General features: G+C 47.3%; 1 protein-coding gene across 1 annotated transcript in view; it reads right to left on the reverse strand.

The window, feature by feature from the left end:
* PNPase (polyribonucleotide nucleotidyltransferase 1) overlaps positions 1-10,830 on the reverse strand; it is a 55,092-nt gene extending 44,262 nt beyond the window's left edge. Inside the window, exons 1-5 of the mRNA XM_065442217.1 lie at positions 10,597-10,830; positions 8,364-8,505; positions 4,862-4,967; positions 3,636-3,685; positions 2,904-2,967 (exon numbers count right to left, since the gene is read on the reverse strand). Of these exons, the coding sequence (XP_065298289.1) occupies positions 2,904-2,967; positions 3,636-3,685; positions 4,862-4,967; positions 8,364-8,505; positions 10,597-10,781 (547 nt within the window). The 5' untranslated portion in view covers positions 10,782-10,830. The remainder of the gene's footprint in view (positions 1-2,903; positions 2,968-3,635; positions 3,686-4,861; positions 4,968-8,363; positions 8,506-10,596) is intronic.
* Positions 10,831-23,522: the final 12,692 nt, after the last annotated feature.

Consider the following 23,522-nt stretch of genomic DNA (forward strand, 5'->3'; position numbering starts at 1 on the left):
TCGCTCGCATGTGGTGCGAGTGCATGCGCAGGCGACCTTGGGAGGAAGAGCAAGCCAATTTCGGCATGCACGCTGTCACGGTTTCTTTTGCGATCTGTAGGCTTTCCACCTCTATTAGAGCTCTCACGGGCTTCCACGCTGCACCGGTAGAGCTGGCTTCTCAGACTTTGCGCGTGCTTTTGACGTTGCAACAAAAGCAAGCGCTTTCCACCCGTACTTATTCTAGGACAGGGTGGAAATGTGTTGTGTCGAACTGCAGCAATGGCTACGCATCCTGCAAGAAAACGGTAGTTATTTCTACGTTCCGAGTGACCCGGTACGGTTGGAATTGTGGGCTTGTGCAATTCCAAGGAAGGTTCAAGAGCTCACGTCTCGTGACTATGTTTGCGAGAAGCACTTCTCGAAGAGCGACATAAAGAGGCGGCGGTATTATGGCGAGCCTGGCGGTGAAGTCCTTCATGACAAACCTATATGGCCTGTCCTGTTACCAGACGCCTTGCCGTCAATGTTTCCGCACTGTGCCAGCTACTTGTCTTCTGTTCACAAAAATGAGAAAGTCAACTGGATTTGTAGTAAGTGTGCAAAGCATGCCACGACAGAGACCTTGGTTGTTGAACATACAAACATGCACACTGCTTGGGCGAGAAATTGAGACGGTGTGTCCTGTCGCCTCCAACGTTTGCCATCGCTTTCAATCTCGCGTCTCAAAAAACACACCTTAGAGATTTGGTGTTATAAAAAAGTACATCACGAAGGTAATTGTCCTCTAAGTGGCACATTTCTTTCGTAAATTTTTTAAGTCATCTAAAGCCAGCAACAAAGTGCTAGAAACACGCCCATTCTTGCCTAGAGCACTAGTGGTGGACCGCCACCAAACAACCTTGAACCAACAAGCGTCTTTGAAGAGCGCGCTCTGCATGTTTCACCTTCTCGGTAAGCCGACTCACAAAAAAGGGCACGTCAGCGCCATGCCCGATGCCGTGACTTTATTGGGACGCCTGAGTGTGCGCTGTTTTGCCTCGTCGATAATTTTTGCTCCGTGGACATGAACCAATTAATAATGCAGCTCACATAGATGAGCAAGGAGGCAACCCTAAAAAATATGTCTGCAGCTTTATCAGTGTCAAGGTATCACATGGTCGCCATAAATTAAACAGAATACAGTCGAACCCAGATAAATCGAACCCACATATGACAAATGACTGTATACATCGAACAACTGTAAGATCACCTCCAAAATCCCATGCAAATGTATGTGGCTGGTGCAAGCATATATAAAACACCCATTCACCAGCATATTCAATATATCGAACACAGTGCCGTGCTGAAGACCCCAATGTGCACTCCTTTGTACACTTTCGGGTCTTCTAGCGCTTGGAGCTGGAGAAGACAATCACGCGCCGGGGAAAGCACGGAGGAGCCCACTGAGCACACGGAAAAGCAACGCCACCTGTAGGAAAGTCTAGGTGACGTTGAGAGAAGCAGGGAAGGAAAAACGAGGCAAAGTGTCGCGGTTACCTATGCACTTGCATTTCACCTGCATTCACTAAGTGAAATGTCAGTGTAACTTTTTTTTTAGTTCTTTTGCGCTTCTTGCTTCTTGCGTGCATCATGTGTGCAGTCAGCTGATCCCTGTCGAGCTGTTTGGCTAGCCCGTACGATACTTCGAATGTCAACATTCCTTCTTTCGGACTTTCGTGGCATAATGAAATGGAAGCCACAAGGCTTCCACACCTCGAAAATTTTGACAAGATTGAGACGAGTGTCTTCAAGTTCATTTCGCAGAAGAAGCAAACCAGGATCAGCAATTTTTTTGCACCTGAATAAAGTGTGCTTGCTTTTTTTTTTCCAAGTTGCGTGCAGTAACTCAGCAACCCTCGGACACACCAATTGGTAAGTCACCGTTTGCCTCAGGGCCTACTGTACTGGAGCAGAGCTCCCAGGCGGCCATTCCTGCAGCGAGCGTTGACGTTGTCTAACGGCATGCACAGAACCAAGCAAACGAGTGCCACAAAGAGGGAAAGCAAATGGGAAGCGCAACGGGAGATGAAAGAAAGGCAATAGCATAGGAAGAGGGTGCAGCGGAACCATTACACAGAAAGTGGAGAGGAGGTGGCCTGCGCACGCAAAGCGTTGCTGGCGGGTTAGATATCCACAGCTGCGTGGGCGATCTTATCTGCGCTTCTGAGGGGGGGGAAGGGGGGGGCCATGGTGCCGCGAGGTGGGGAGGGCTACACTCGTCTACGGCGTCAGCTACTGAGGTCAGTCCGCGGTACCAGCGTGTGTGTTACGGGGATCACTGCTCCTGCAAGGGGCGATGGCAAGCGGCTATGAGAAAGGCTCGACGTGAGGCTCCCTTGCACGTTGTTGCCGCTGACACTGGAGGCACGTCTTCGCCGCAACGAAGGGCGGCTCTTGTCGTTAGTGGAAGAAAGCGCGAGAAGGAAAGCGTAGTGCCACACAAGAATGACTATGTGGCGACAGTGGCTACGATATAGTACCGGAGTAGCGCACATCTTCTCTATGGAAACAAAGTGCTGCATGAGCGGAGGTCTGTCTGGCAGCAGCTGTGAATTGCGCCCACGCGTCACCCACATGCTGCCTCTCGTAATCTCCTGATCAGTGAAGCAGATGCTCCACATTTCGCTCTGTATGGAACGTGCCACACAAGGCATACTGTTCGTGCCAGCCAATATATCGTGAAATGAAAACACGGATAGCGCTGCACTAAAATTTCACACTAGGGAGTACCGCAATCATCGGTGAATTTTTATACATCAAATTACTTACATATTGAGCCTTCTTGAGGTCCCCTTCAGACTCAATATATCAGGGTTCGACTGTACACCACTAACAGTTTTCTGTGAAGCTAAACTTGGAGTCACATTCACTGCGCACCTCACCTGCATTAAGGCTTACAATGTCGGGGTCATTGATGCCGTCCACTGCAAGCAGGTTGCAGACCAGCTGGAATATTAAGAGAGAGCAATGTTTGAAATGTGAAGTTTAACATCCTGAATATATACAGCAAGTTATGAAGGACGTCATAGTGGTGGGGTCCGGATTAATTTGGACCACCAGGTTCACCCAAAGCATGGTACACAAGCATTTTTGCATTCCGTCCCCATAGACAGCAATGTTGCTATTATGCAATCACCACAAGAAACCCTGGCACCAAAACATATATATATACACAGTTACGTAATGTTACAGGTAGTTGAAGGGTTGTAAAGAATAGAAAGAGGAGTATTAAGCTGCATTAGAGAATCATGCTTTTAAAAAACAAAACAGCCCATCTGTAAGTGAAAAGAGGCCTAGTAAGGCAGAAATGATGCAAAAACAAAAGATGGCACAGCATGCATTGCATGGAATTTGTTCTTGAGAATTGTGCCCCTTGTGAGAACCAACTTCTATGGCACTAAATAAATTTTGCATCAGTGAAATCACCGAAGTCTGGTAATTTTTTACATATCTCTTTTAGACAATGGCTCCAGGCAGAGGCTTCCCTCGTTTGCCCAATGTTCATCAATTGAAGTCCTTGAAATTCGATTTAGGTCACACTTTTCCTACATGCAAAACACCCGCAAGCTTCCGAATTAACGCTAACACCTATAAATGAGAGACAGCAAACACACCTGTGTCTCGTAGAAATAGCCAGCAGGGAATAGAGGCCTCAGTGATCGATCTGCAATACAAAACAAAAAGAAGAAATCGGCATCCCACACCAGTCAAAAACTGAGGAAGGTGCAGTAAATGTAAGTGCTCTGTTATGGCAAGGAATCTGCCTGAAAGCAAGAGAGCATAAGATGCGAGACACGTTTTTATCAGCAGTGCAGGAAGGGATGTGAAAGTCATGAAGTCACCACAAAAAAACTGTCAATAGTGAAATGAAATTCTGGGGTTTAATGACTCAAAGCAGCACACACGCTACATATGAAGGATGCCGTATTGGACCACCTGACCACCAGTTTTGATCCCCTGGTGGTTCTTTAACAAGAACACTAAAGAGATACATTAAATCAGTTTACACTGATAAAGCACTGTTCCAACATTATTTTCATTAATTCTGCTGTAGAAGGTTAACTACCAGAAGAGAAAATGAAGGTCAACATTCCATTCTTGAAGTGTTACACCAAATGGGACTTTAACGCTTAATTCTGATGGTTCACGGATTTCAAAGTAATTTTGTCACATGTGGGTCACTACGGCTCAGTAACAGTCCTAGCAAATTATTAAGTTTAGAGCTTGACTTTCTTTTACGGTATACATTGTAGATCATCTTTAGTGTTAAAAAAAATTTAACTAGGCCCTAGCAGGAGCCATCTAAATTCATGATGTCACAACAAACTGGTGTGGCAACTTAAAGACAGTGTTGCCACCTTTCTTTAGTTTTTTGCATTCTTTCTGGCTTGCCAAGCCTCTCCTCACAGCAACAGCGGCCTCTTTGGTATTGTCGAAGGGTAACTTCCCAATGCAGCTCAATTTATTGTCCTCTTTAATGTCCATGCACTTAATTATATGTAACCGCCATGACTGAGAATCGAACAAGCTGTCTTGTGCTCGGCAGACAAACTACATAGCCATTGAGCTAGTGTACTGGGTCAAGGTTAGGATTAGATTAGATAAGATTAAATTTGGTGTGGGCATCCGGTAGGGAGTTTGGAGGCCTTTGCTTCCTGCCATACTTCATTTCTATATGGGCTAAGGTGCTATGAGTAATGAAAATGTGTTGAAAAGACACTACCAGTCACAAAAAGATAGAAGAAGAAGAAAAAAAACATCAGGCAACGCTGTGTCACATGCAAGCCCGAGGCTCCGACTGTGCCCATCGCTCGTGTCGTAACACATCTTTTATACGCACCAATAACTCTGCTGGTCAAAATTTCTTTTTCCGTGGGACCTAGTTCTCTCCGCAGAAAGTTAGTCGGTATCCGGCCAGCAGCTGCGGCCTTCTGCCGGTAATCGACCTGAGAAGGAAGAGAGGTTGCAGAAAATTAATGTTAGAGGAGCACCATGAATTGATGATAGATAATGACAGCCCAGTGGCATATTAGCTGAAAGTGCAAAAAGGAAGATGACAGTCCAGTGGCACATTAAAGGGGCCCCGGAACACCTCTGCTTGATAGGAAGCAACCCAATAGAATGAATGAAGTGTCTTTCAATGAATGCATTCCCAAACAAATTTCTGTGGAGAAGCTAGTATGAAGGAAGATTACTAATATTGTCACGTAGTAGTGACGGTGAAGAAGGCAGCAAAACTGTGATTAATGAAACGAGCGTTTTATTGGGTGAACATGTGCCCTCAAAAGCAGGCTAGACTCAAAGAACAACAACAGCGGCATACACACTTGGCGATCAGCAAAAATCTGATCAGCGGGTCAAGCATGTCGGCTTTTATACCTCAGTCGTCGAATGTTCTGGAGTGTAATCGCTGGGACCCGCATGTCTTCCACAAAGTTCTACACTATTCGTGTCGCGCATACATGCAATCAGATTACGCTAGGTTCGGTGACAGACAGCAGATAGAACCATCGATAACATTCCAGAAACTTCCGATACATGCAGGCGCGTCCTGCGCTGTGCGATAACATTTCTTAGGCGGTGACAAGTGGTCACCCGGAAAAGATAAACACATACACGTGTCAATATGGCAGGCATTACCAAGTCATGAGCAGCAGCTTACCGCTATCCTTGAAAAAAAAAAGTGACCGGTCACTGCATTCTACCATTACTAACACATGAGGTGGATATTTGGAGGCTAACAAAGACTATTGAGAAGAAGTTTAGAATTGTGCATTGAGCAACACAATGAAAAATTACAGGCGTAACATTGAGAAACAGGAAGACAGTGGCATGGATTAGAGAGCAAATGAGGTAGCCAATCCTCTAGTTGACATTAAGAGTCAGGAATGGGCTGGGCAGGCCACGTAAGGCATAGGACAGATAACGGATGGTCTATTAGGAGTTACAGAATGAGTACCAAAAGAATGGAAGCACATGCAGGGATGGCAGAGGTGGTGTCACGAAATTACGAAAATCACAGGCATAAGATGGTGTCAGCTGGTACAAGACAGGGCTAACAGGAGATCACTGGGTTCGTACTGCACTGGACATAAATATGCTTATTAGGATGATAATGATGAAGGGAGATACAAAGAGTACAATGCTTACTTTCCACATCAACACAATGTTTCCCCTCAACCAGGGTGGCCCCAATAGCAACGCCCTGCCCACCACTTGTTTCTCTCTCTCCTAATTTCATCAATGCCAGACTTATACTAGCAATATTTTCATGGTGGCATCTGACAAAGAGCGGTGACAGGACAGGAAGGATGCATTAACTGCCGATTTTAAAAGCTGAAGTCTTTAAAGGGACACTAAAGGAAAGTATTAGGTCGAGCTAGATGGTTAGATTAGTCTCCTAAAAGTCTATCACCATATTCTGCTCACCAATACATGGCTTTGTTGCGCAGAAGATTCTCGCAAATGGCCTCAGAGCTGTTCCTCAATTTGAATCGCCAATGCCAAAACGGACGAGTAGACGTAATCTCCATGTAATTCTCTGTGAATCAGCAAGTGCTGACATCACATGACAGGAACAATTGTCCACAACAGGTGGCACCATTGTGCTTTTCCTTTTTGGTCGTTTCCTCGTTTAAGAGGAAGCTTTAGCTCTGGTGCTCCTATCTAAATACACGTAAAAGCAGAATTCGTTTTTCTCGTCAACCACCGCACCAAATTTGAAGAGGTTTGTTGCATTTAAAAGAAAAAATTAAAATCTAGTGACTGTTGGTTTGGGATTTTTCATTTAGGCTGTAAATTTTTTATCAAAAATTAGCAAAAATCGAAAATTTTCAGAAGACAAAACTATCAAGTATACAACTCCGTAACTCAGCAACGCAAACTGATAATACAGTTCCGTGAATTGCATATCATCTAAAGCATCTAAAGCGGACAAAACTGATATGTTACACATGAATGTCAAAAAATTTAGTAATATGGAAATATAGCTCTTGCAGAACCCTTGTAAACAACGTAACAAGTTAACGTTAGATATAAAATGATGTATTGAATTTGTCCGCTTTCAATGGTCTAATGGATCCCGTTTACAGAACCGAGATATCTGTTTTTTATGCAGAGCTATGAATATGTAAACTTCGTGCTTCTATTTTTTTTAAACTCTTTTTAACAAAATTCAGGACCTAAATAGAAACTCCGTGACCAACAGTCTCTAGAATTTAACTTGCTCTCTCAAATGCAACAAATTTTATTAAAATTGGTCCAGGGCTCATCTCAGAAAAACGTTTTTGCATTTTTACATGTATTTGAATAGGCCGCGTCGGAGTTGGGCCCGAGCTAAAGCTTCCTCTTAAGAAAGCTCTGTTTTCAATATGAATGATGAATTCGTTATTACGGAGGCCTAATCTTCAACCTAGCTTGACTTAATATTTTCCTTTAGTGCCCCTTTAAACACATACTAACCTAGGCCTTCACTGGTATGAAACACCTCTCTTTCACCTTCACCTTTACAAAACAGTATTATTGTTTGGTTAGAGGACAGAGATTAATTTCTAGCCACAGGACTTGCAACTGAGCTTTTATACTGAACTTTCTTAAACGAAGAAGAGGCAGAGGCAAAAGAATGCCCTGAAGAAGTGTGTGTTCAAAACCCCTGTCCCATAGTTTCAAGTGAGCAGCTTTAAGCTGGCAGGTGCTTCAGATAAGAACGAAAGCAAGACAGCCAATGCTTGTCCTGTGTCTGTCCTTCTTTTGTCCTCATTATTTAGAGTGGAGAAAAGCAGCTTGTCAGTGTTGGTGCACCCCACTTAGGAGAACAAACACTGTTGTTCAATGAGAAAAATAAGGAAGGCTAAACATTGCATAACAATGAAACAAGAGGAAGACATACAAAAGTACCACTTGAAGGACAAGAATGATTATAGTGTATCGAGCATGTGAAGTCGCAGGAGAAATTGTTGAGCCAAATAAATTTAAAATAGCACAAATTCACTATTTTATTCTTAGCAGTAACATTTCAAGGTAGCGCTTCCCCCAATATTAAGAAAATTCAAATTAAATTCTAAAGTTTTACTCACCAAGATGACTATCCGATTATGAGGCATGCTGTAGTGAAGGGCTCAAAAGTTAATTTTGACCAGCTCGGTTTCTTTTAATGTGCGCCTAAATCTAAGTGCACAAGCATTGTTGATTTTTGCCACCGTTGAAATGTGACTATCACGGCCAGGTCTGAACTCGCGACCTCAACCCATAGCCACTAGGCTATAGTGGCATGTATTTTTTCCAACACTTCCAACTTGGTAACATCCTGGTAACAGTAGAAGTGTGGTTAAACTATTACGTACCACGAGAGGTAAAAAGGATGCCGATGAGGATGGTTTGTGTTTGCTGACTACGGTGACCATAACCGACGTGTCGCCGATTTGTGCGACTGCGGAGCCATCCGCAAATTTGGCCAAGCGCCCCGCTGACAACTTGAGTGTTTGACTGCAACGTTTGAGCAAAGTGTTACTAAAAACGCATGAGTGCCGACCAAAACACGCTGCCTAGAAACTTAAAGTATGTTTTATACGTAGTCAACAATCCTGCGTACACAACACAGAGGCAACACGAGAGTTCTTCACAGGGCTATTTGGTTTACGCTTAACACGGCAAACAAAGGCCAGCTGTTGTGTTCGCACATCTTTTGTCACGTCGTCTGCACCATTCGCCATGTTTTGACTGCGGCACACCGTCAACATTTACCAGTAGCGCTTACATACCATACTTTTGTTTAGCACTCTTATGCACACGCGGCTCACAGAATCACTTGGTTTTTACTGAAATGAAAATAAATAAAGCAGTTGTTGTTGCCATTCACCGGCAACTGCTATACTGTTTCACTTGGCTATTAAGTATGACCACAATATTTTCATTTATGAAATACAAACCCTGGCAATAGACAATATTTAAATAAATAAAGACTACACATCACATCGAAAGTGAAAGTTCCCTCCCTCGAAAAGTTTCAAGTCTCCATATGTCTGAAGTATGCAAATTTGTTGCAAATGCATAATTAAAAGACCATTACACAGGCACGAATAACTCTCAACTACACATGTGGGGTCAATATTCTTCATACGTGCCAGCACCTTCAAAGAAGCATTTAAGTGCTTTTGTTGCTTTGTGATGCACTTCTTATGGCCACTGGCCTAACACCTTGGCAAGTGAAAAAGTCTGACGTGAATCAAATAATTGTAGTTCATGTTCAATTAACGCATTGCTTATGTGTAGTATGCTTGAGACAGTCGAGGAGTAGGTGGTTTACGTCCTTGTCGTTGTGGCCATGCGAACATATTGGAGAGGACACACACTTATTTCGAAATAGTAAATGCTTGGTGTAAGCAGTTTTGAGAAACAATGTAAGAGGGTGTCAATGCAATGCACAGGCTAACAATATATTATAGTCAGAATTCAAGATATGGGTCAACTGCATTGCTGCAAGAGTAATTGCTTTGTGCTCTCTGTGAACCAGTTAAACAAAGGATTGCCCATTTCCTTAGTACGTGAACATTAGCGCTGTACCTGGAAAATGATATCCCAGTACAACACAACATGAGTCAATCTGACCGAGACAACCTTACCCGTTTCTGGGTTAACAAGCAGGCATGATCACTTGAAAGATAGCCTTTATTTTTAATTTCTCTGTGACATCAGCAGCCTGAAGCAAGTCCACAAACAAATATGAAAAACATGAAACCGTAACAGTGAGTATGCAACGCAATGAGTGCATTAGGTGTCTGACCTTATGAACAGTGTTATAATATATGCAATGGCGACAAATTGCAGTGACTACAGAAGCCATTGTAACTGGATGAAAAAGAAAATCAGCACATAGAGCATGAACGGTCAGAAGATGGCTCAATGCAAATTGCATCATCTGAAACAACCAGTGCCAAGACCTCCGAAATTTGAGGGCATCGGCGTAGTGATGCTTGCTATGTTGAGGCTCAATTTAACGACGCGTCAATTCTAACAAATAACAATAAGTAAAAATTAAAGATTAAGCAGACGATACGAAACATCGCAATACCGTTTAAAGTTTCGGTTCACATCACGCCAAGCGTCAGTACACGTACAGCGTAATAACACCGCCAAATTTCGAGCGCATACAGTAGTGTTACTCTAGAAGAGCTGCGCTAACCGTACAATCTCACGCTCAGCGAACCTCTCGTTGCGCCATTGGGGCATAGTCCAGAACCAAAGCTCCAAGCACCAATATCTGGATGCCTATTTGATCCCAACTTCCAAGCACGACTCCGTGCTGAACACGCGCGCCTGTTCCAGTTACCTTCCAGTTAAAGACTCCGCCGAGTAGTTCGAGCAGGTTCAAATGCACCGGCTGCAAACTTGCGGAGGAACCTAAACTGCGAAGGCTGAGCCAAGCAACACAACACACCGCGACACGAGTCACTGAACGTGTTTCTCGCGCAGCTGGCAGCAGGCTTACGGCTTGTGTAGTCGTGTCGCTTAATCAGAGCAAACTATTCGACGTGCGATCGCAGCGAACTGGGTTCAACTCGCCGTTACGCGACTCACTCGTTGGAGAGCAGCACTTCGGTGTGATGCTCGCCCAGTGTTGGCGCTCCGTGCGCGTGCCTCACATTGCTGAGCCTGTAGAGTACGCAGGGGCGTCTTCTGCCGCAGTAGGCCAAAACACACCCTACTCGAGACCGACACAGGCGCTGCGAGATGGATTTGAGGCACGCCGCGGGCACCTCCATGCTCGCTTCAAGCGGCGTACCTGTGCGCAGCCATGTGCGCCGAAGCCAGCTTTAGGCCTGTCTAATCGCCTACTGGGATACATTTTTGGTTTTCTCTCAACTGTGGCGCTGCATGCTAAAAAATTTATCACATAATTTACTCAAAATATTTTCTAAGTTAACTTTAAAGTAGAGCAATTAAGTTTGTACATTACAGTAAAAGATGAAGAAAGTATGTAAAACTTGTTTTGGATCAAAACCTTGGATAGTTTTGAAAAAGCAGGCGCCATGTTTTGTAGGACTGGTAGAGCCGTAGAGCGTTACGTTCATGGGGGAAGGAAACTTCCTTCATGGTTACGTTGTTCTGTGGTACTTTCGATTCGCCTTCACCACCTGTACTACAGTGGCTAGAATGGTACAGGTACAGTGGCTTTCTAGCCACTGTACCTGTACCAGTTCACGAAGTGCTGCACTCTGCCATTCGTTTCAGTCATGGAGGAAGGAAAATGTGAGGAGGGAACCGTGGGAGGGAACATCGCGCAACGTGACTAAAGCCAAACCTCGTGGCCCAACGCGTGGTCGCACGTCAAAGTGAGTGGTTTGTTCCCGCTCTGCAGGCAGACCTGGGCAGAGCCACGGCAGGGCAGCTGAACAAGCGCGCGCCGTATGAAAACTACTGGCATAGTTACCGGGAGCCAAGCGTCTCGGCAAATATCGATTCTTGCTCCGTGATCTCGACGCAAGAGGTCACGTGCTCGCCCACCACTGAGCAAATGTACTAGTATGAGCTTCACGAAGCGTTCGCTTGCTAAGGCTGGCGGCGTGACGCAAGCTTTCTCCGCTCCCTCCTAGCCTTTTCCTTCCTCCAACGTTTTAGCGGTGAAGCAATGGCGCCCTTTGAACCGCGCCGTTCGTGCAGGACAGGCTCACGACTTTGCTGGTTCCGCCTCTGTAGACTGTACTTTAGCCTCGGGTTCTCACTTTACAGCGTGCGCTGCAACGTTGCCTCGCAGTTCTCAAATCATCTTGATTACGCCACCGCATAAGCCCCCCTCCCCCGACATATATAAATAAAGAATGTCGAAAGAATTTCGCGGTGGAATGACAGCAATTAAATTAATGCATGATTTCGTCGTTTCATTAAATACGACGCTCATCGGAGACCGACCGACGTGGATAAGAATATTGCGCGTTGAGCAATGACGTAGCCGGGGAGGGGGTGGGTCAATAACCCCCCAAGAAAATTTCTCACGAACCTCCCCTCCTTCCTCCTTTCCTTCGGAACAGCAAGATTCAGGAGATGGATGGATGAAATGAAAAGCTTGAACGTGAAAGCAAGGCGAGGGCTAGTGGCGGTCCGAAGGACGGAGGGGGGGGGTGTCAAGGGGAGTGATCCCTCTCCCATGCACAGAACATTGCGGCCCCACTCATAGCGCGCCTCCACTTCGTTCTGGTTCGTGTTAACCATGGGCCCTGTAACGTAAAACTATTTCACTATGCTTTTATTCCACTCTCCTGACGTCAAATTTGCGTAACCGCCGACGCAAGCATCGGGCGGTCACCCGCAGGGTTGTCCGAACAGACCAATCAAACGCTCTCCTAGTTCATAGGAGGTCACTTTTGTTTGCATGAAAAACGAACAATATTGCCTACGCTGAGCGGCGTCTTATCTAATTGGCTGACAAGAGGCCAGGAGCACGCTCAAGTGGAGAGGCATTCGACGGGGCCGAGACACTGCACTGAAAATTGATAACCGGATCAAGAGGGTGGTGCCGGCGTCTGTGAATGGTCCGCTATCCCTTAGCTTGCGGTGGCTGGTCGAAAATCACGGCGGCATGCAACGGAAGCTTAAGAATGACGCTAAAACGGATCCTCAGCAAAGAAGAGTTGGCAGAACGAGGTCGCAAACGTGCCGAAGGTGCTCGAAAACGTCACTTGGCCGCAGCAAAAAGATTTATTATACACAAATAAATATATGCTCTCCGGCAGGTGCGAGTCGCCAGTGCCTGAGTGATCGGCGGCAACCATATTTTATTCCTTTCGAAACGGGGCAGCCTGCGGCTATCCGGAAGAAAATTCAGTTTTGTTCGGCATATTAATGCATCCTTAACGCGTACACATCACTTTGACGCGGTGAGCTTTTGTGACGTCGCGTGACAGGCAGGTGAAGTACGTGAAGCTCGAAAACTTTTTACCAATAGCCGAGGGCTAATGGCGAAAAGGGGTCGAATCTTAACTATTTTTTCTTTTGGTCGTCCAAATCATGCATAATCAGTGTCGTCTACACGTCATAGCAGATGGGGAGCTATCACGGTTTTCGTGACGTCGCGTTACAGACAGGTGAAGTGGGGGTGGTCCAAAAAGTTTTTGACCAATCGCGGAGGGCTGATTGCGGAATTGGAATAGAAAAGTTTAGAATAGTTTTACGTTATAGTGCCCCATAACTGCTGAGGGGGGATCAGCGGTAAAGATGGGACATGTACGTGCATAAATTTTGGGAGGGCACTGTTGCTCCCTACCAGGCCTTCGTGTCGTCGAAGAGCTTCTCATTTTGGTACTTGACCGAATCGTTGACCATGCACGCTGCGCGCAAGTACGACTTGCTTATCTAGGAAACGCATAACAAGCACCCCTCACACACACACAAACACACATTTTTTTTTTAAGCGCAGCTTTCTTTGCCTCTTCCTTCAACTTTCCCGCTGCTTCTGTCTTGCACGCCGCGTCGGGGGTGGTTCAGAGCGTGTCTATACATAGAAGGAGCGTGGCTGAGAAAGGAGACGCGAGAAACTCGTTTGACCTCTGCACCACGTCGAATGTGCACAGTACTCTCTGGAGCTCCCTGGGCGTCGCCACATTAGCCTCTTCACAACTGTAATTATCCCTGACCCTCTCAAAATCATTTGCACAAATTGCAGCGCTTACCTTTGTACCAACGTGCAAGTCCGGAGGGAAGCTAGATAGAATGGTTGGGAGAAGGGGGGGGGAGGAGGCAGAGAATGGGTAGAACCGACGCAGTTGCGAAATAAGTGAATAACAATAATAACAAGTGAGACAGTCTTCAAGGAGAAAAAGTCGTAACAATGAACAGAAACAAAAGCCTTTAGAAAGATTATCCGCGTTTTATGGAATTTTACAGCTGCTATCTGACGAGCAGGACAACAATTTGTCCATGAACACCCGTTGAAATAACTATTATCCCTTGCTGCCCCATCACCGCTCTCCTACCACTATGGACTGCTCCCTTGCCTTGCAACAGTCGATCTCAATCGAAGGCGCGGAATTATCTTGCGCAGCTAATTGAATACACAGGGCTTTCGGAGCGTGGCCGGGGGGATCGAGCAGTCAGTTTAAATAATTACATATATAGTGCACGTGCTGTTCCATTTTCCGTACTTCGTTATGGTGTAACGGGTGCGGTTAGAACTAACGAACGAATGAAGAAGCGACAGGCGTTCGCTTCCCAAGCGGCGTTTTAGACAGTGAAGCCGCGCGGACACCAAATATCCCAGCTAATACCCTCAAACTTCGTACCCATTCCTCTTCTATGAACCTGCCTGTAGCAGACTTGTACGTAACGAATTACACGTAATTAATTACTAGTAATCAATTACATTTTTTCGCCAATATTGCAACTTATTGATTGCTCATTTGTTTACTCAGTAACACTCACTGTAACCCAATCACTTTTCTTCAGTGACTAGGTACACCTAACCAGTTTTACTTGATTCACGAAACAGACTGTAGCACGGGACGGATATCTGAGCTCTTTAATTTGTCGATAACTTCAGCAAAATTCCCACGTTCTGCACCTTGATCTTAGCCAAAAGGCCGAGAAGCGAAGTCGTGCCACTATGCTGTTATGACGGACCGTGTACATAGTGCTGTTCGTCATGCAGTGGCAGTGCACGTGGGGTAGAGTCTCCTCATACCCACAGACTGCACCGCTGATCACTGCCGGTCATCCATGGGCAGGCTCCGTTCAAAGGCAGAAGGTTGCCTGAGAATGGCACAAGTCCGAAGGCTCATACTCTCGCAGGGATCGGCACACACCCATGAACGATGGGCTTCGGAGGTTGCGACCTGTAAATACGCGCCGTACAAGGTCCCTGCAGCACGTGGTACCCGTGGAGGTCCCAGGTGCAAGAGGAACTACGACCTGCCAAAAGGCCGAGAAGCTACTACACGTTGACCTTAGCCAAAAGGCCGAGAGGTTTTTATTCACATGTTCAAAATTGATAGAACGGGTAAGCAACTAAAGAATTGACATTTGTAAGAACAATAGTAGGTGAGGACAAAAAGACCAAGACTAATTGCCAAAGTCAACAGTCAGTCAATGTAGGCACGCTTTTTAATGGGTATATAGGTCCTGCCCATTATTGGGCATCGGGGTCGAATCCGAGGAGCTCCCTATCGGGGAGCGACGTGCTTATGATAAATTGTTCGTGACGCAGTTATCACTTCACTAACTACCAACTTCTTAAATAGACGGAGGTAGGATCGTGAACATAGACGCCTCATGATGGAGTCATTGCAGGGGTCCCAAGAGCCTACAGCGCCGACTACAATGGCGTCCACAGTCGCACGCTGATATCTTTGAGCTAGATGTAAACGCACAGGCTCGTATTTGGCAATCTTGGTGGCACGGGCTGCGGCGAAGGCCTCGAGTCGGTTGTCGAAGGGACAACAAACGTCAAGGACGATTGCTTCCTCGCCGCGTACCATGACGATATCCGGGCACAGGTTGGTATTGCCAACCGGACGATTTTCGGATGTGATCGCGAACCGGTTAGGCTGGCAGTGCGTAGCCGCGCCACGATGCTGTTGTGTCGGGCCGTGTACATGGCGCTGCGTGCCATGCACTGACAGAGCACGTGAGGCAGAGACTCCTTTTCATACCCACACACTCTGCAGCGCTGGTCCCGTCCGGTCATCCATGGGCTGGCTCCATTTAGAGGTAGTAGACTGAGCCTGGCCTTGTGGATAAACCGCCAGTCGGCAAACCGGGTGAAGGACCCGGTATGCATAAAATGTGAACTGGCGGGGTCGGCGGCCACGCACTGCATTACTTTGCCCTGGTTCGGTTTGCAGCGGAGAGCTTCGTCCCTGGTCGCTGATTGAATGGCGCGCAGCGTCTGGATAACCTTCCTGCGGTGGGAGAAGGTGAGGGTTTTGTCGCCGCATGTTATTCGGACGCCCTCAGGGTCCTGCATGCCACAGTACATCCAGGCGGCGAGACGCCTTACGCGCCTCCGTCCAAGCCGATCGAAGCTGCGAAGCTGGCGCGCTGAAGTCGCCTTCCGTGGACCCGCTGAGGTAGTCTTCTACGTCCCTTTGCTCCGCCGGCCGGCGAAGACGCTTAGAGACAACCTCGAACAGGCCCTGCGACGCCATATCTCGCACCTCGAAGTCGGCAGACGTAAGGAGTTTGAAGGCGTTGTCCACCCGGCAGAGGTCACTGAGCTCGGTAGCGAGTGGAATGGCTGCAGCTCCATTGGATAGGAGGTAAAGCGTCCGCTGTAATAGGGGACGGAGTGCATCATCCAGCCGTTGCCAATCGTCCTCGCCTAGGGTGCCGCACGTACATCATGAAGTTGAGGCCGGGGTAGACGAAGGTTCGGATTGCATCTAGGCGCTGTCGGGGGGCCAGCAGAGATGATAGAAGTGCTGTGCCTCGCTGGATGGCTTCGTCGATGATGCTGACATCGTCCGTCAGTACCTAGAAGCCCACAGGTCGACCAAGGAACTTCTGGGTGTCGAAGTCTGCCATGGCAAGATGGCAGCGCCCGCGACCTTGAATATTGAAGGCCTTGTTTCAACCGGATGCGCCCCGCTCAGATGGAGTGAACGGCATTTGTTGGGGTTGAGGGCAAGTCCGATCTCGGAGGCGAGAGCTTCAATTTTGTCGATGCGGGCTTGCAACATCCCAGGACTGGTCGCCAAGGGGGTTAAATCGTCAGCGTATGCCAGGATGTTATGCTGACGATCCCCCCCCCCCCCCCCTGTATAGTCCGGATGATGGGATCAACGACGATATTGAAAAGAAGCCCGCTCAATGGACATCCCTGACGGATCCCGGCCAAGATGGGAATAGGTGCCGTGATACCGTCAGCCGCGACGATCCTTGTACTGTTGGTGGAGTACAAGTCGGCCACGAGTTCGATGAAGCGATCACCTGCTCCGGTTCCTCGAAGGGCATCCAACAACGCCTGATGGGGCACGGACCCGTAAGCGTTGGAGAAATCCAGGAATGCGACGCAGATGTCTTCGTGGCCGCCGCGGGCTTTGTCAAGGCGATCCTGGAGGACATAATTGTGTTCAATGACGCCGTCATGGGGAAGAAATCCCTTCTGGCAGTGGGAGAGGACGCGATGCTCCCCCAGCCAGTCTTGCAGACGTCCCGCAAGGCATTTAGCATACAGCTTTGCAGCCGTATTGCCTAGCGCGATAGGGCGCCAGTTGCGGGGATCGGTCGCGTCGCCCTTCTTAAAGAGGAGGATGGTGGGAGAGGTCCTCCAGCTGTAAGGTGTGTGATGATGGTGGAGACACACATTGAAGAATGCTGAGAGGAACCTCCCTTCAGGGTCTACCGACTTCTAATGCTGGTAAGTGAGCCGGTCTACCCCAGGCGCGGTGTTTTCTGACCGCTTGAGCCGCCAAGCGACCTCCTCAGCCGTGAAAGGGTCAATGTTGACCTCACCTGCTGCCGGGGTTCGGGCGAGCAGAATGGAGGAGTTCGCGGATCACTGGGCCCAGGTGGTCGTGAAATGGTCCTCCAGGATAGCAAGCGGGATGGGGCATAGCTGGGAGGGACCTTCAAAGATAAGACAGACGGCCCGTCTGCGGTTGCGCCTATACAACCGCTGTATGTCCCGCGCATTGTGGGGATTGATGGTTCGTGGCGGGCGATCACCAGTGGTTGGGGGCAGCTTGACCGCGGTAGTTACGATGCTTAGGGCTTCGCCCCAAATCTCCATGGCCCTCTCCCAACCCTCAGGGGTAGGGGGCTCTCTGGCCAGGGCTCGTAGGGAGGAGGCGTGGTCCCGCAGCAGGTAGGTGTTGTCAGGCGGGCCGTCTTCGATGGTGTCAAGGGAGGGTCGGTCAGGAGCTGTGGGCCCACTGTCAGGTGGATCCGGGACATCAGGTTGAGTAGAACCCGGTGTAGCAGTGGGAGGTGACAGCGAGGTATCTATTGACGGCGGTGTAATCAGTGCAGGAGACGGCTGTTCAGTCGTGCTGGGCGTAGAAGTTCCGGGATGGAGATCCGGCTGCGCGACCGGGGTAGAGGCCGAGGGGTCGTCTCCTGCTGCAGATGGAGTAGCAGGCGCTCGTCGAGAAGCAGCACGGTTCCGGGCTTCCTGCTTGGTGTGCCATTGGGTGTGGTTCGTGAGGCCTCGGGCAGAAGGGAATGAGGCCTCACAGCGTAAGCACTGGTGGCGCGCACGGATGGAAGGAGCCTCCAAGCTCCGTTCAGCAAAGCAGGCGTGCCCGGCAGCTCGCTGTGTGAGCTGGGCTTCGCAGAGAGAGCACCGATTGTCCCTGGTGTGAATGCGAAGCCCGTGCTCCAGCTCCAGGTGGCGAATTAAAGATTGCCTGCGAGACGTCCACGATGCGCCTCCATAGGAGGCTCGACAATCCGGTTCACAACATCTGATAACGCTCGGAAACGGGAAATACAGGACAAAAGCCTGCCCCTCTCGAGAGAGTTGCCGAGCGTGATCAGATGTGCTGGAGGTGGCTGGAGATGCTCTCGAGCGTGCCGTGGACGACTGGGACGGAGCACCTGGCTGGCTTGTTGCCCTGGTACATTGTGGAGACGGGTGGTGTTGCGTGGGTGTGGACATATGGCCAGGGCGATCACCAACAGGGCTCTGCAGTCCTCAATGCAGGACCACCCAAGGGTAGACTAGGTCCGCCAGATGTGGACACCAGGTAGGGCTCAGGACAAGGCCAAAGTGCAGCCACGGTACCAGAGGATATGGCAGACCACTCGACCCGTCGTCCAGGCCAGTCCGGGCGGGGGGTAAAGGCCACCGGATGGTGCGCCCGCCAGGCGAGCAGGCAGGAGGTGAAAATGCGCTGGCTCACCAACCACCGGACCAAGGGCTAGCTGTAGGGCCGGGAGTGCCAGGAACCACCGGGAGGAACCAGGCCCCTAATAGTACCAGGCCCGTCGTCCAGGCCAGTCCGGGCGGGGGGCAAAGGCCACCGGATGGTGCGCCCGCCAGGCGAGCAGGAAGGAGGTGTAAAATGCGCTGGCTCACCAATCACCAGACCAAGGGCTAGCTGTAGGGCCGGGAGTGCCAGGAACCGCCGGGAGGAACCAGGCCCCGAATAGTACTAGGCCACGGCCACGGACCCAGGACCACAGGAAGCACCCTGACTCGCAGCACAGGCCGGTCCGGGAGTCTTCACCGTGCGAGCAGGTAGTAAAGATCGCTGGCTCACCAAGATGGACCGGACCGTGGGCTCGTTGTTATTCCAGGGACACCAGGAAGATAAGCCGAGCAGCAGGATGGCACCATGGGCTCATACCCTCGTAGATGGGCTCATACCCCCGAACGGTGGACTCCGGAGGTCGCGACCTGTAAAAACCGCGCCGTGCAATGCCCCTTTAGCACGTGGGACCTGTGCAGATCCCAGGTGCAAGGGAAAGAACAGAGGGTTTTATTCATATGTTGCACTGTAATAAAACGGGTAAGCAACTAAAAGTGGCAGTTCATAAGAAGAGCAGTTAAAAGAAGACCAGTATGACAGTTCAAAGTCAACAAATGAGTAATCCAGACATATAGGTCAGTGGCCATTTCAATGTCAAGTCCAGTTCAAGGGAGGGGCAGGCTCGAATCCGAGGAGCACCCCAGCGGGGAGCGACGTGCTTATCCCCTTTAGCACGTGGGACCTGTGGAGATCCCAGGTGCAAGGGAAAGAACAGAGGGTTTTATTCATATGTTGCACTGTAATAAAACGGGTAAGCAACTAAAAGTGGCAGTTCATAAGAAGAGCAGTTAAAAGAAAACCAGTATGACAGTTCAAAGTCAACAAATGAGTAATCCAGACATATAGGTCAGTGGCCATTTCAATGTCAAGTCCAGTTCAAGGGAGGGGCAGGCTCGAATCCGAGGAGCACCCCAGCGGGGAGCGACGTGCTTATGGCAAATATTACGCGACGCCGAGATCACGTCACTTACTACCAACTTCTTAAAAAGACGGAGGTAGGAACGTGAGCATAGTCGCCTCATGACAGAGTCATTGCAGGGGTCCCAGGAGCCGACAGCGCCGATGATAATGGCGTCAACAGTCACGCGCTGATATCGTTGCGCTAGATGTAACCGCACAGGCTCACTACGATCTGCTTCTTAGCCAAAAGGCCGAGAAGCTAACACGTTGATCTCAGCCAAAAGGCCGAGAAGCTACTACTTCCTTCATCTTAGCCAAAAGGCCGAGAAGCTAACACGTTGATCTTAGCCGAAAGGCTGAGAAGCTAACACGTTGATCTTAGTCAAAAGGCCGAGAAGCTAACACGTTGATCTTAGCCAAAAGGCCGAGAAGCTACTACTTCGTTCATCTTAGCCAAAAGGCCGAGAAGCTAACACGTTGATCTTAGCCAAAAGGCCGAGAAGCTACTACTTCGTTCATCTTAGCCAAAAGGCCGAGAAGCTAACACGTTGATCTTAGCCAAAAGGCCGAGAAGCTAACACGTTGATCTTAGCCAAAAGGCCGAGAAGCTACTAATACTTTATCTTAGCCAAAAGGCCGAGAAGCTACTACTTTATCTTAGCCAAAAGGCCGAGAAGCTACTCTTACTTGTTCTTTGCCAAAAGGCCGAGAAGCTACTACAACTTCTTAGCCAAAAGGCCGAGAAGCTACTACTACTTTATCTTAGCCAAAAGGCCGAGAAGCTACTACTACTTGTTTTATTTTTTATTTTATTTATTTAGTACATACTGCAGACCCTTTTCAGGGTCCAAGCAGGACAGGCATATATTCTTAAAACTCAAAAGATACAGAACACAATGAAAAGAAATATACATAAAAATAAGGAGACAAATATTGCAAACTATTAAGATGTCATAACATGGTTCCAATCGGATATTGTCCGCGGAAAAAAGGAATATTTAAAACAGTCAGTTTTCGCAAAATACGGTGTCAATGAGTGAATGTGATGATGTCGGGTATAACGTGTGGTTAGAGGGGATATGTATTGTGAAGGATCCAAATCAAACTTATGGTTAAGTAAAGAATAAAGAAATTCAAGGCGATATTTTCCTCTTCGCGTTTCAAGTGTTTCAATATTGTTAGCCGCCATGAGGTCAGTGGGGGAGTCGGTGATTTTAAATTTGGAATAGATAAACCTAACAGCTTTTCTTTGAACCCTTTCTAATTTATCTATGTTAAGTTTAGTGAATGGGTCCCAAACAACCGAAGCATACTCGAGCTTTGGCCTGATGTAAGTGTTATACGTTAGAAGTTTTATGTGAGAAGGTGAATTTCTTAGTTTATGCCTCAGAAAACACAGCTTTTTAAATGCAGAGGAGCATATGTTATCTATATGTGAGTTCCAGGAAAGACGGCTTGTGATTGTTACACCTAGATATTTGTAGCTATTAACCTGCTTTAGTGTTGATGATCCGAGTGTATACACGTGGTTAATTGGGTTCTTTTTATGTGTTATTTGCATCGAAACTGTTTTTTCAGTGTTAAGAACCATGGAAAACTCGCTGCACCAATCAAGAACATTTCGAAGACACTGGTCAAGTTCGTTTTGATCGTTAGTACACGTAATTTGACGGAAAACGATACAATCATCAGCAAACAAGCGAATATGAGTTCCTGGAGTAACCACATTAACAATATCATTTATGTAAATCTGAAAAAGCAAAGGCCCCAAGACGCTTCCTTGGGGCACCCCAGAGGTGACTGGGAGACAACTGGAGCTGCACCCATCGACTGAAACAAATTGCACTCTATTCGTGAGGTAATCTTGAATCCACGATATTAAAATGTCTGGAAGATTAATGTTTTTTAGTTTTTGAATCAGTTTTTCGTGGTGAACTTTATCAAATGCTTTGCTGAAATCCATAAATATGGTGTCTATTTGACCATTCATATCCAGTGTTTTAGCAAAGGTGTGTACTATTGTAACTAATTGTGTTATTGTAGAATAGCCCTTTCTAAACCCATGCTGAAAGTCGCTTAATATGGAGTGTTCTTCAAGAAATTTGTTAATATGTTTAGCAATAATATGTTCGAGCATTTTACAGCATGCGGAAGTTAAAGAAATAGGACGGTAATTTTGTAGTAATGTGCAGTCACCTTTTTTAAAGATGGGAACAACTCGAGCAGTCTTCCATTCAACCGGAAGTTTTGATGACAGCAGAGATTTTTTAAACAACACAAAAAGAAACTTCGCAATTATTTCGGCATAGCGTCGCAAAAATACATTGGGTAAATTATCAGGACCAGAAGAAGTTTTAGGTTTCAGTTCTAAAAGCAAAGCAAATACACCAGGGAGGCTAACAAAGTCAACCTCCGATACAGGAAAATTTGATGCGCTTTGTACAGTTTGTACACCTTTTTCAGAGAATACGCTGTGAAAAAAATAATTAAGATGGCGTGCAATGTCAATCGGATCAGTCAAAGTATCTCCCTCCGCTGTTATTTTTGAGATATGTTTCTTGCTGTCACTCAGGAAGTTCCAAAATTTACTTGGGTCATTTTTAACAAAACTGGGTAATGTTGTGTTAAAGTAGAAGTCTTTTGACTCACGAACCGCACGTTCAAGATTATTTTTAAGCGTTTCAATCTGACTTAACTGGTGGTTTTTTTTCTTAGATCTTTTTAGTTTTCGCTTCAGTTGAATAATCTTCCGCGTCATCCAAGGTGTGCGTTTGTGAACTTTTTTGCGTTTATTCGGAACAAAGGCATTTAGACAATATTGACACATTTCGACGAATCGCTCCCACAGCTTGCAGACATCGTCATTATCATCGAAGCTCGATAAACAAGTTTCCATATGATCAATCACTGCGGCATCATCAGCCCTAGAATAATCCTTGAAACAACGTACGTGACTGGCTTTTTTGTTGTGGTAAGGGGACTTAACTAAATCTATCGATACGCTTACGAGTTGATGGTCTGAAATGCCTGTTTCGACCGATACAGTATGCATAGAATATTGACGGCTAGCAAAAACTAAGTCTAGTATAGAGGAAGATGAACCTTGTACACGAGTAGGTTGATTTACAATTTGAGCTAAATCATGAGTAAGCATGACATCAAACAGAACGTCTGCATTGCTCCCAGACTTAGCACCGCCTTGTAAGCGGTACCAGCACACATCTGGCAGATTGAAGTCACCTATTAACAGTATTTTCTTATTTTGGAAATGAGACAGGTGATGTTGTAGCTTAATAAGATAGTCGGGTGCGGCATCTGGTGGCCTATAGCAACCATACAGGATGAAAGAATGACCCCAGCAAGAAATTTTTATGCAAAGGCATTCAAGGTCAGGAACATCATATACAAGGTCGCATTCTACAGAGTCTTTTAAGAGAATGGCTACGCCACCACCCCTTGAGGTCCTGTCCTTGCGAACAACTTTATAATGAGGAGGAAATACCAGGTCATCTGCTAAGTCCTCATGTAACCAAGTTTCCGTCAGGACTGATATGTGTGGGTCGAACTCCAGCAGTTTAAGTTCAAGCGAGTCTTTCTTGTTTGCAACGCTGCGTGCGTTAATGTTAACTATTCTCAAGCTTTTTA

This window comes from Dermacentor albipictus, chromosome 7, assembly GCF_038994185.2.
Source record: "Dermacentor albipictus isolate Rhodes 1998 colony chromosome 7, USDA_Dalb.pri_finalv2, whole genome shotgun sequence".
Taxonomy (NCBI): domain Eukaryota; kingdom Metazoa; phylum Arthropoda; class Arachnida; order Ixodida; family Ixodidae; genus Dermacentor; species Dermacentor albipictus.